The following is a 12,740-nucleotide window of genomic DNA, read 5'->3' as shown; positions in this document are numbered from 1 at the left end:
AAACATAGAGTGCAAAAATATATATTTTTCTAGGTTTCTGCTATTGTTCAATAGTCCAATCATGTACAATTTCTCTAGCTACTTAAAGTGTAATTTATTAGGGTTTTATTTTTATGTCCTTGAACAAGAGTGATGTTGAACCTATTTATACATAATTATTGACTATAAGTGTTACATTTTATGTGAAATACTTATCCGTGTGTTTTTCCTTCTTTTCTATTTCATTATTTGTTATCTATTGGTATGAATTCTTTACACATTTTGTAAACTAATCATTTGTCAATTGTGTGAATTGCAAATATCTCCAAGTTTGTAACCTGTCTTTTCACTTTCAGGTGTCTTTTTAAATGTGTGTGCTAAGTTGCTTCAGTCATATCCAACTCTTTGCGACCCAATGGACTGTAGCCTACCAGGCTTCTCTGTCCATGGGATTCTCCAAGCAAGAACATTGGAGTGAGTTGCCATGCCCTCCACCAGGGGATCTTCCCAGCCCAGGCAATGAATTTTAATATAATTAAATATATCAAACATATTAATCTCAAACATTTTTTGCTTTAAGAAATTTTCCCTATCCCACGCCATTTCATACTAAGGCAACTAGCAAAAATTAAAAGTCTAAAAATATCAAATGTTGATGACAGCATGTCATAAGCCAACCTAGTAATCAATCAATTCAGTCATGTGTATCTGAGGCCCAATTTTTTAATATCATTATTGTAAATGTGCATAGAAGTTTTTTTATAACATTTTAAAGTTTAGCTTTTCTATCATTTGTAATCAATCTGACCATGGCAAACCTAGATAGTGTATTAAAAAGCAGAGACATTACTTTGCTGACAAAGGCCCATATAATCAAAGCTATGGCTTTTCCAATAGTCATGGATGGATGTGAGAGTTGAGAAGAAGGCTGAACGCCGAAAAATTTATGCCTTCAAACTGTGGTGCTGGAGAAGACTCTTGAGAGTCCCTTGGACTACAAGATCAAACTAGTCAATCATAAAGGGAATCAGTCCTGAATATTCCTTGCAGGACTGATGCTGAAATTCCAATACTTTCGCCACCTGATACGAAGAGCCAACTCATTAGAAAAGACCCTAAGGCTGGGAAAGATTGAAGGCAGGAGGAGAAGGGGACGACAGAGGACGAGATGGTTGGATGGCATCACTGACTCAATGGACATGAGTTTGAGCAAACTCTGGGATATGGTGAAAGACAGGGAAGCCTGGTGTGCTGCAGTCCATGGGGTCGCAGAGTTGGGACACGACTGAGTGACTGAACAACAACATCTAACTTATGTCCATGACTGTAGACCCCCTAAACTAATAATGAAAACACAAAAACTTACCATCAATATCAATAGTCTTCAGTGCCTTTCGCATTTCTGTGTCACTTATAGAGATCTTCAAGATGCGATGGATCATTGGCAGATCATTCACATAAATCTTACCACCTCGAATTTTACTAAAAATTTTACAGGCTTTCTGAAGTGCTGAATACACATAACAAAACAGTTAATTAACTCAAGGGAATAATCATTTATTCTCCCCATCCTCTCCGGGGTCAGGGCTGAGGTGCAGGTGGGGGACAATCACTAAAGAAAAAGAGGAACAAATCTTTCTGTTCCAACTCTTTGCTTTAACATCAGTCTTGTTACTTATTTGGGTATGTCTGGAGCCAGTGACCTCTAAGCCTATGAGTTTCTAAAGAATTCTCAGAAACTATCAGAAAACTCACGCAAGGTTCACATAAGCAAAGGCTTCCACAACTTATCCTGGGCATGTTAAACCCTTCTCTGCTTCCTTATAACTTGTGTGTGTGTCAGTCAAAGCTCTTGGTATTCTGACTACTTGCATGTCAGTATCCTTCAGTTAAACTCTCAGCTAATAGAGGGCAAGATTTTTCATTCTTCAAGTCCCAGAATCTACTTCAGAAGAGATTCTCAAAAAATGTCTACTGAACTAAACTGGGTTAAATTCACCTTGTTTTCAGAAAAAGAGGCAACAAATAATAATGATAAATACCAGAAAAAGACTTTTAAAAAGACACTAATGACTTTACTAATAGAAGTTTCACTTCTGGAAGTTTCTGGAAACCAGATTTCAGTGAAGTAGGAAGTAAATACTAAAGCAGTACTAAAGAATGTTCAAACCTTTGGACATTTGCACTCATCTCCTGTGGTAGTGACATCATGCTTAAAATCTTGCATGCTAGGCTTCAGCATTACGTGAAGCAAGAACTTCCAGATGTCCAAGCTGGGTTTAGAAAAGGCAGAGGAACCAGAGAGCAAATTGCCAACATTCGCTGTATCATAGAGAAAGCAAGGGAATTCCAGAAAAACATCTACCTCTTTTTCATTGACGGTGCTAAAGCCTTTGACTGTGTCGATCATAACAAACTGTGGAAAGCTCTTAAAGAGATGGGGATACCAGACTACTTTATCTATCTCCTGAGAAATCTGTATGCAGATCAAGAAGCAACAGTCAGAACTGGACATGGAACAACAAACTGGTTCCAAACTGAGAAAGGACTATGACAGAGCTGTCTGCTGTTTATTTAACTATAAGCTAAGTACATCATGAGAAATTCTGGGCTGGATGAGTTACAAGCTGGAATCAAGATAGGCAGGAGAAACATCAACAACTTCAGATATGCAGATGATACCACTCAATGGCAGAAAGCAAAGAGGAACTAAAGAGCCTCTTGATGAGGGTGAAGGAGGAGAGTAAAAGAGTTGGCTTAAAACTAAATAGTAAAAAAAACTAACATCATGGCATCCAGTTCCATTACTTCAACCTGGATGAAGTAATAACCAATGCCATGGTCATGAACTTGGGCAAACTTCGGGAGATGGTGAAGGACGGGGAGGCCTGGCATGCTGCAGTCCATGGGGTTGCAAAGAGTCAGACACAACTGGGCAACTGAACAACAGTAGGAAGTAAACAGTAATTAATGAAAACAGCTCTTTCTTTTTTTTTTTTTTTGAAAACAGCTCTTTCAATAAGCTTCTCTGAAAGAGTATAAAGTTGACAAAGCATCGTCCCTAAGGAAGCAGAAGAAAATAAAATTGAAAAAGAGAGAAGTGAAAGGATCCGTCTTGTGAAAGCGACTCTTTCTCAATGAGACAATACAGAAGGCTATGGATTTCATTTATAGTCAAGGAGTTCAGGAAGATTCTGCCAAACAGTCTTTATTAACTCTCTATGAAAAAGCAATGTCATCTTTTAAGAACTGAAGGACTAGGTGATAGGATTGAAGATTTGAAGAGAGCAATGAAGATGTGAAATAAGTACAGGAAGAAACAGGAGAGGGATCTGATCAAAACAAAAGGGGATACCAACTGGTGCTAAAGGCAGCTCAGGCTGGAAATCATATATTCACAGGGGCACCAAATGAGGCAGTCTATGAAATAAAATTGTAAAATAAAAAGAACTACAAGTATAAGAGACTGTGAGCAGAGAACAAGACAAGAACAAGAACAAGTCTGAGGTTTCAACATTATAACAATGATCAAATTGTGGACATCAGGGTTGGTGAGAGAAATTGAAGTAATAATTAGTTTTAAAAAGCATTGTATGAGTATTACATGAATCAACCACTTGGACACTAAAGATGTCTTTAAAGACACTAAAGATATGTGGCCCTGCCTCTCCAGAAAGACTAACCAGAATACCTGGAAAGCTACTTGGGGTCAGTTCTAATACTCCATCTAGACAAGGGAGCTAATTCATATCTCCATCCAATGCTGAGTTGTAGCTCCTGGTTCTGCCTGACCAGAAAGCCTGACCCAAACACCCATGAAGCTATGCAGTCCAGCAATCCTCGAACGGAGAGTCCAGCAAGCAGAACTGGTCATCCACAGAAAAAGTCAGTGCCCTGCTTTAGCCAGGGAACTTGGGGCACAGGTCTGCTTGAGTCAAGACCACAAACAAAAAGCCTTTCCAGCCTTGGAGCTGGTTCTCCTGCTTACCCAGAGAGAGGAAGTAATTCACAGCCCAGTGCACTACTGAATGGAGCTTCTGGCCCTGCCTGACCAGGAAGCCTGGCCTGAACACCTGGGAAATGACTTGGTCCAGCAGTACCTGAGCAGATAGCCTGGCTAGTGGGTCTGTCTGCTTGTAGAAACAAGCCAGCAACTGCATCTGGCCAGGATGTACAGATCTACCTGATTAGCTCCCCAAACAAGAGTCTTATCAGCCTTGGAGCCTGTTCTGCTGAATATAAACTCCAATCCTATTAACTAGGAATCCTAAACAGAGCTCCTGGGAATCTCAGTAGGCCACCCTGAAGCCTCTATTACATTGGCATTTGAGCAGAAAACCCAACCAGCAACTCTGCATCTGCAAAGCCAAGATGGTGGCTTTGTCTGTCCAGGGAGTTTGGTGCAGACATCTGTCTGATTTGATTCCCAAATGAAGAGCTTTACCAGCCCTGGGGACCTGTCCTTCAGTCCCAACCAGGCAGGAAAGGTAATTTATAGCCCCACTGAAAACTGAATAAAGGCTCCAGTCCAGTTTGACCGAGAAACTTAACCATAACTCCTGAGAATCTCTATACACCATCTTGCAACTCCAATTACAATGGCACTTGAGATAGGCCCACTGCTGGCCCTACCTGTCTGCAGACAGGATGGTAGATCAGTAGACCAGGGAACTTGGTGCATATTTCTGCCCAACTTGATACCCAAACAAACCTTGCAGGTCTTAGGGCCTGTATGGTGCTTTGCTCAACAAGGAAACTAATTTATAGTCCCACACACTGTTGAACACAGCCCTTTAGCCTGCCCAACCAGGGGACTTAACCAGAGCACACGGGGAGCTGTATAACCCATCCTATAGCCCTCTTTACAGTAACAGTTGAACAGACAGCCCAGCCCAGGGTTTTCTCTGTCTACAGAGCAAAACTGGGGTATCTAACTAGGAAACTCAGTGCTGTCTAGCCTGATTCAGATTTCCAAACAAAAAGCCGTTCATTCCTTTGGGACCAGTTCTATTGCCCTGCAAAGCTCAAAAGTTAATTCATAGCCCTGCCTACTAGTGAGTATAGAACCCGGTCCTGATTGACCAGAGAACCCAAGCAACACAGAACCTTTCCTGTAGCTTCATTTAGGGGACAAACCAGCAGTTCCAGCCAGCTCTTCTCAACCAGTGCATCCCCTCCCCAATCTTAGAACATGAGCTGTGGCCTAGCCCTAAAAGAGACTCTGATAGCAAGACCCACCTTCCCAAGGACATTACCAGTTAACACATCCAGAAACAGAAACTAAGCTGACTGGTGAAAAACTGTCTCTACTAAAGCAAACCAGTAATATCTGGAAAAGGAGGTCACTTACTCAAATGTAGATGCCAACATAAGGAATCAAAGATAATGAAAAATTACATAAATGTGACACTACCAAAGAAAACTAATAAAGTTTCAGTAACTGGCCCTAAAGAAATGGAAATCTATTAACTGTCAGCCAAAAAACAAGAAGCTCAAGAAAGAAGCAGAAAATATTAAAGAAAAGAAAATAAGAAGAAATCCTAGAACTGAAAAATACAGTGAATTGAACAGGAAAATTAAATAGCTTGAAAAACAAACTGAACCACATAGAAGAAAGAATCTAAAAGAAAGAATATTTAAAATTACCCAGGCGAAAAAAGGAAAAAAAGAGCAGAGAGATCCTATAGGACTTACAGGATACAAACAAAAGAAACAATATCTGCATTACAGGAATTCCAGGAAGAGAAGACAAAGAGAAAGAAACAGAAAATATATTTTAAAACAACAATGGCTGAAAACATCCCAAACTTGGGAAGATAAATGGACATTCAAATCCAAGAGGCCTAAAGGATCCCAAAATAGTTTGAACCCAAATAAGGTTACACAAAGACACTTTATAATTAAACTGTCAAAAGTCAAAAACAAAGAAAGAACTTTGAAAGCAAGGAGAGAAAAGAGACAAGAGAATCCCGTAAGGCCACTGGCAAATTTTTCAATAGAAACTTTTCAGACCAGGAGAGAATGTGATGATATACTCAAAATACTGAAAGAAAAAAAAAAAAAAACTATCAAGCAAAGACACCTACCCCTTTAGAAAGTCATCAAACTTGGAAAGAAATAACTTAAATTGTCTCTTTGAGAACACAGAACACATAATCAGGAAATTTATTCAAGAAATTCTGAAACCTATTATTACCGCTTAATTCTTCTGAGTAAAAGCGTCCTTCAGGTACTTCATCATATAGTGTCTGGTAAAGATTAGAAAGTTTTTCATCTTTCCTGTCAAAGAAATAGCCATATCAGAAAGCAAGAAAACAAAAATAAAACAAAAAACCCACAAAACTTTTATATCACTTTGTGATATATAATATTTTGCCATTAAAATTTAGCCTGAAATTCTCATCTCTTACACTCCATAAGAACCTTTCTTTAAAAACTGTCCAGGTGATAATAAGTTATTACATATTCTGCACCCTAGAATCCTCACTTATTTCTTTTAGGTATATCTCTATGGAGCAGATTTACCCTAGTCAATATGTAATATCTCTTGACTGTGGTCCACTTTTTCCTATTCCTAATTCAACTTACAGCAAATTTTATAGAAAGTTATTATAAGATTTCCCAGGTGGCTCAGCAGGTAAAGAATCTGCCCGTAATGCAGGAGACACAGGAAATGCAAGTTCGATCCCTGGGTGGGGAAGATCTCCTGGAGAAGGAAATGGCAAACCAATCCAGTATTCTTGCCTAGGAAATTCCAAGGACAGAGAAGCCTGGTGGGCTACAGTCCATGGGGTCACAATACAGTCGGACACAATTTAACAACAACAACATTATAAGATAAATAAGAATATCTTTAAACAGTCAAAGAACCTCAGATCCCAAAACCTGTTGATAAAAACATCTTAAAAAGATGATTCATCTGATTCCATAACATGGAAATCACAGGATGTTGGTGTTGGAAAAAATATTAAGAGTCCATCTAGTACAAGATTCTTATACAGATGTGGAAACTGAGGCCCAGAAATACAAAGTGAATTCTTTAAGAGTCTAAACCAGCATGTGAAGTCCATCAGGACTCAACTCTAAGCCTTTCAATTCCACATGCAGGGCTCTTAGTGCCACACCATCCTTCCTAAGAGCAGTCTTAGTTAGCACAAACTATTTGGTCTACTTTCTGTAGAAGGGAGAAATGAATGTTGTAGAAAAATCCCAAATCTGAATCCAATATTTTAAAAAAATACAATGATTTAAATACCGAATAACTGAGGAAGACTTATCAAGAGGTGACAAAGTCTTGTGAATGCTGTACTGACTTGGCAACTTGCATAAAGAGCTTTCTTTTCTAGTCATCTTCTCCTTCACAGACAAAGGAGCAACCTAGAGCCAAATGCAAGAACATCTGTGTCTCAGATCACATTGGTAAACTGGCATTCTTGAACAATAAATCCCTTAAAACATAATTAATCATACCTAGGCTCCAATCATACCTATACCCAATTACTATACTTCTAATATAAAATTACTTTTTGTAATTAAATTACAGCTTATAATACTAAAATTTTAAATAAACTACATCATATTCTTTGACAAAGCCACATTTTTCTTAAGTATGCAACATCATCTCATAATTAATGCTGTGTCAATTTATAGTAATGTATTTTACAAAAGATAGCAAATCTATGGTATAGTGAAGACAAGACTATCAAACTCTAGGCTACATATACAAGTTTTGACTATATAAGTAAAGTAATGTGAAGAATCAACACAGTTATTTAAATAATACAGGTAAGTGTGCTTTAAATTATTCTTATGGTTAAGAAAACTACCATAAACATTGATAAAAATAACACTGCATGTATAAACATAGTTGAAAAATGACAAACAGCTTAGGCAGATAGAAAAATGTCACTTTAGAAAATAAGAACTGAATTCTAGGTGTCTTCAATTTCACATGGCTCTATGGAAGGAACCTAGAGCCTTGACTTTTTTTTTTTTTTGGCTGCACTGTTCAGGTTGCAGGATCTTAGTTCCCCAATCAGGATTTGAATCTCAGGCACACTGCAGTGTAAGCCCAATTACTAATCACTGGACCTCCAAGGAATTCACTGGAGCGCTAACTTGTAAAGACCATGCAGGATCCAGAGAGGACTCTCAAACCATACAAGACTGACAGGAATATGAGTTAATGAGTGAGAATCAAATAAAACAACAAACAGAAGATTTCAATCTCCCAATGACTTCATATCTAGATTTATCAGATATCAATTCTAAAATAATTATGGGACATAAGCAAATAATATAAGGCAAATTTTAAGAACTAAATCAAACTTCAAAAAGTAAAATGTATAGACATTAAAATTTCAGTAGATAGGTTAAACTGCAGATTATATTTGGCTGGAAAAAAGAAAAGTAAACAAGAAAGTAGATGGGAGAAATTACTCAGAACAAAATAGAAAAAAATCAAAAATATGAAGCAATGTTAAAAAACACAGAAAACAAAATGATAAGGTCTAACACACATCTAACAGAAGATACAGAAGAACAGAATAAAGAGATTGGAGGAGGGAAAATAGTCTAAAGATAATGGATTCGCGTTTTCCAGAGTTGAAGACATGTGTTCTCAGCCTCAGTTCAGTTCAGTCACTCAGTCATGTCTGACTCGCAACCCCATGAACCACAGCACGCCAGGCCTCCCTGTCCATCACCAAATTCCTGTAGCCACTGCTGAGTTTTCCAAATTTGCTCAGCCTCAGGAAGCAAACAAATATCGAAACAAAGGAATATATACTTAAATATATCATACAGTGAATGTAGTAGGTTCCATAACCCCACTAAGAGATGTCTATATCCTAATCCCTGGAAAATGTGAATGTGACCTTATTTGCAGAAATGGTCTTTACAGTGTAATCTCAAGTTAAAGACCTCAAGATGAAATACACAATGATGTGCTTATAAGAGAAAAGTCTGAACTACAGACACAGGGGAGAAGGCCATATGAAGAGCAACATGAAGGCCAAGATTGAACTTATGCTGCCAAATGCCAAGGAATGCCAGAGTCACTGCTACAACAGCAGAAACGTTAACAGAGAGCATAATAATAAAAAATGCTGGTCTGATGGATAAAGAAGGGGAACAATTAATATTCTTCTTGAAAGGTTCCATGTTCTATTGATATTTTTAAAGGAGTTAGAGTAGAAAGAGAAGGTGCAGGAGGAATAGGGTAAAGGAGCTGGAAGAAGAAGAAATATTTAAGATTATGACATTTCAATACTTGGACTAAAATGTAATGGATTATTTGAGGGCTAAAGAAAATATTTGAAAGCAAAGCAAAAATATTTGCAAATCTTTATTTACCTCAGTTCTTCTAGTATGAAATTGTACTTGTAAACTCTTCTTCCTCCTGCCTTTTTTTCCTCCTGAAAAGTCAGAGGATTTTTCTTCTCCGAGTAGGAACATTGATGTCTCATACCTAAATTACACAGAAAATTGGAGTAATTCCTGAATTGATTTTTTTTTCTTGATTCTTCTTCTTTTGTCATTTATTTATGGAAATTTTCAAACACAGACAAAAGTAGACAGATTAATGTGATAATCTCCCCATGTTTCAGTAATGACCCATCACCCAGCTTCAATAATGAACAATCTTATTTCATCGATATTCTTATCCCTGCTCTCATTCCTTATTACTTTAAAACAAATTCCAGTATCATATTGTTTCATCCATAGGATTTTTATATGCATTTCTTCAAGGTGTTTTTTCTTTTAAAAACATTTAAAACACAGTTATGAAACCAAAAATCCCCAATAATGTCTTAATATCATCAAATACACCTGAACCTGTATTCAAATTTCCAATTGTCTCATAAGTGTCAAAATTTTTTAACACTTTACATTGGGATTCAATAAGGTCCCCACATTACAGTTGGCTGGCATGTCTTTTAGATCTTTTTCCACCTATAGGTTCTTCCCCCATGTCTTTTATTATCATTATCATCATTATTGCCAGCTGTCTTAAAGATTTTTCACAGTCTAGATTTTGCTGATTTTATTGCCAAGATTGTAGGAGTTTAAAGACTCAATGTGATTAATATTCTACTTTTTTAGAAGGTAGTTGGAAGGGGTTATATAGGTGATGGTATTTTCCCATCAGGAAGCATATAAGGTCCAGGTAACTCTCTATTTGTGATATTAGCAGCTACTAATAACTATCTGCAGTAAATCATCAGGGACCACAAAATGGTTACATTCTAAATCTAATATCATTCCTTCTTCACTCATTAGCTAAAATATTTCCATAAACAGAAACTTTCTCTCACGTACTATTTGCTTACCCTTTGGTACAGTTCAGAAAGGCAAGATCATTCACTGTTTTTCCCTTATTTATCACTTTCCATAACAGTGACTTTGCTCACCTGTAACCTTCAACATTAAAAAGCAGAGACATTACTTTGCCAACAAAGGTCCATCTAGTCAAGGCTATAGTTTTTCCAGTAGTCATGTATGGATGTGAGAGTTGGACTATAAAGAAAGCTGAGAGCTGAAGAATTGATGCTTTTGAACTATGATGTTGGAGAAGACTCTTGAGAGTCCCTTGGACTGCAAGGAGATCCAACCAGTCCACCCTAAATGAGATCAGTCCTGAGTGTTCATTGGAAGAACTTGATGCTGAAGATGAAACTCCAATACCTTGGCCACCTGATGAGAAAAACTGACTCATTTGCAAAGACCTTGATGTTGGGAAAGATTGAAGGCAGGAGGAGAAGGGGAAAAAAGAGGATGAGATGGTTGGATGGTATCACCAACTCAATGGACATGAGTTTGAGTAAACTCCAGGAGTTGGTGATGGACAGGGAGGCCTGGTGTGCTGCAGTCCATGGGGTCACAAAGAGTCGGACACAACTGAGTGACTGAACTGAACCTTCAACAATGACAAAATGAATTTTATATCATTGTGAACACACTAATTTAAATATATTAAATTCACTTTAATTCCATGCAATTTTACCCTTATTGATGCTCTAATTTTCTAATGTGGGTTGGGAAGGGGTGAGAGGCTTTTCAAGTGGGCTCTTGATCCATCTCTGGTAGCAGTCTTTGTTAGTTTCCTCATTTCTGGAAGACAAGATGCTCCAAGCTCATTTGTACACTTCCTTTCCCAGAACTGCTATCACACATTTCTCCAAAGAAATGGTTCCTTTCCATAAGAAATGGTATTTTAAAGTCCAAGCTAGATTCTGAACTATTTTTTAGCAATTACTCTGCTTTCTTATTTCTTGGTTTTCTCTGTTTATGCCTCTTTCCCCCCTCTTCTTATTGAACTGTCAAGGACTTTTGTAACACAAATATATACTCCACAAACTATACAATAGTGAGATCAATAAAATAACCCTGAAATGAATTTGAAAAAGAAGAGCTTTTGGAAATTTCATACTTTGCTTTAAGTAATCCAAAGTAGATCGAATTTGAAAAAGAAGAGCTTTTGGAAATTTCATACTTTGCTTTAAGTAACCCAAAGTAGATCTAAATTTCAAGGACAACCCTAAAATTATTTTGTGCTCTGGGATCTTGTAGACTAAGAATGATTCTAAGATAAACTAGATTCCAAACTTGTCTGCACAATGGCATCACCTGAGAGCTTCAAAAAATTCTGATGCCTGTGTCCAATCCCCCAATGTTGTGATTTTAATTATTTTGGAGACTGAGCTGATATTTGGAATTTTTTAAAGATACTAGGTTTTTGTTTTCTAAAGATACTAGATTCTAACACAGAGAATAAATTGAGAATCGCTATGGCAATACCTTGTAGGCTGTTTCTACCCAGAACTCATATCAACTGGGCTGTAATCTAGTACTTCAGAAGTAACACCTTATTCTTCCTTGTATGTAAAACTAAAAACTCTTTAGCAGAAATGATTCCTTCCTTTTAGAGTAATCTCCTATGCAAGGGCTGCTTAGGTGATACACAGAAAAATGACTAGATTGAATCTACAACATCTTTAGATAAACTTAGCACTAAGCAAAACTGTGAAATAAAGGAAATTTTTATCATGCAGCCTACTCCCCTTTCTTAGTAGGTACCTTGATCTTTTGACATTGAGAGCAAGCTCAGTCGCCCAATTGTGTCAGACTCTTTGTGACCCCATGGACTACAGCCCATCAGGCTCCTCTGTCCAAGCAATTTTCCAGGCAAGAATACTGAAGTGGGTTGCCATTCCCTCCTCCAAAGGATCTTCCAGACCCAGGGATCAAACTGATGTCTCCTGAATCTCCTGCATTGGCAGGCAGATTCTTTACACTGCACCACCCGGGAAGCCCCCTTTTGACATTATACCCCTTTAAATCCAATCCCTAAACTTCTACCCTGAGAGCCCTATTAGCTTGCTCTTATCCCCACTGAAGATGCCCTGTGGTCAGTCCCCTCGACAGTCCTCCCCTCACAAGGCAATGACTTTACTTTGACTGTGTCCCAGAGTATAAAATACGTTTTCTATTGAGATGTAACACCCATATACAAAGAGAGACAGAAATAAAACAATTTCACAAAAGAATACTTATCCTTATTATATGAAAAGCACTATAATGTCTTTGATTCTATGCTAATTTCTTTTTAGAAAACTACTAGTAGCTACCTCTTGATTTCATGACACATAAATTAATCACAACCTACAGCATATTGCTGCTTTACATCCCCCATTCCCTTCCATATATCCGTACTGAAACTGATTTTCATATTTCTAGAATAATTATGACTTCTACCTCAT

At 37.6% G+C, this 12,740-nt stretch overlaps 1 protein-coding gene across 1 annotated transcript in view; it reads right to left on the bottom strand.

Annotated features, from left to right (window-relative positions):
• The window catches only part of EFCAB13 (EF-hand calcium binding domain 13), a 249,822-nt gene that overhangs the window by 224,018 nt on the left and 13,064 nt on the right, over positions 1 to 12,740 (bottom strand). The window contains exons 3-6 of the mRNA XM_043900794.1: positions 9,334 to 9,448; positions 7,235 to 7,356; positions 6,176 to 6,258; positions 1,346 to 1,489 (exon numbers count right to left, since the gene is read on the bottom strand). Of these exons, the coding sequence (XP_043756729.1) occupies positions 1,346 to 1,489; positions 6,176 to 6,258; positions 7,235 to 7,356; positions 9,334 to 9,448 (464 nt within the window). The remainder of the gene's footprint in view (positions 1 to 1,345; positions 1,490 to 6,175; positions 6,259 to 7,234; positions 7,357 to 9,333; positions 9,449 to 12,740) is intronic.

The sequence above is a fragment of the Cervus elaphus genome, chromosome 5 (genome assembly GCF_910594005.1).
Source record: "Cervus elaphus chromosome 5, mCerEla1.1, whole genome shotgun sequence".
NCBI lineage: Eukaryota > Metazoa > Chordata > Mammalia > Artiodactyla > Cervidae > Cervus > Cervus elaphus.
This window is presented reverse-complemented; position numbering and strand designations above follow the sequence as displayed.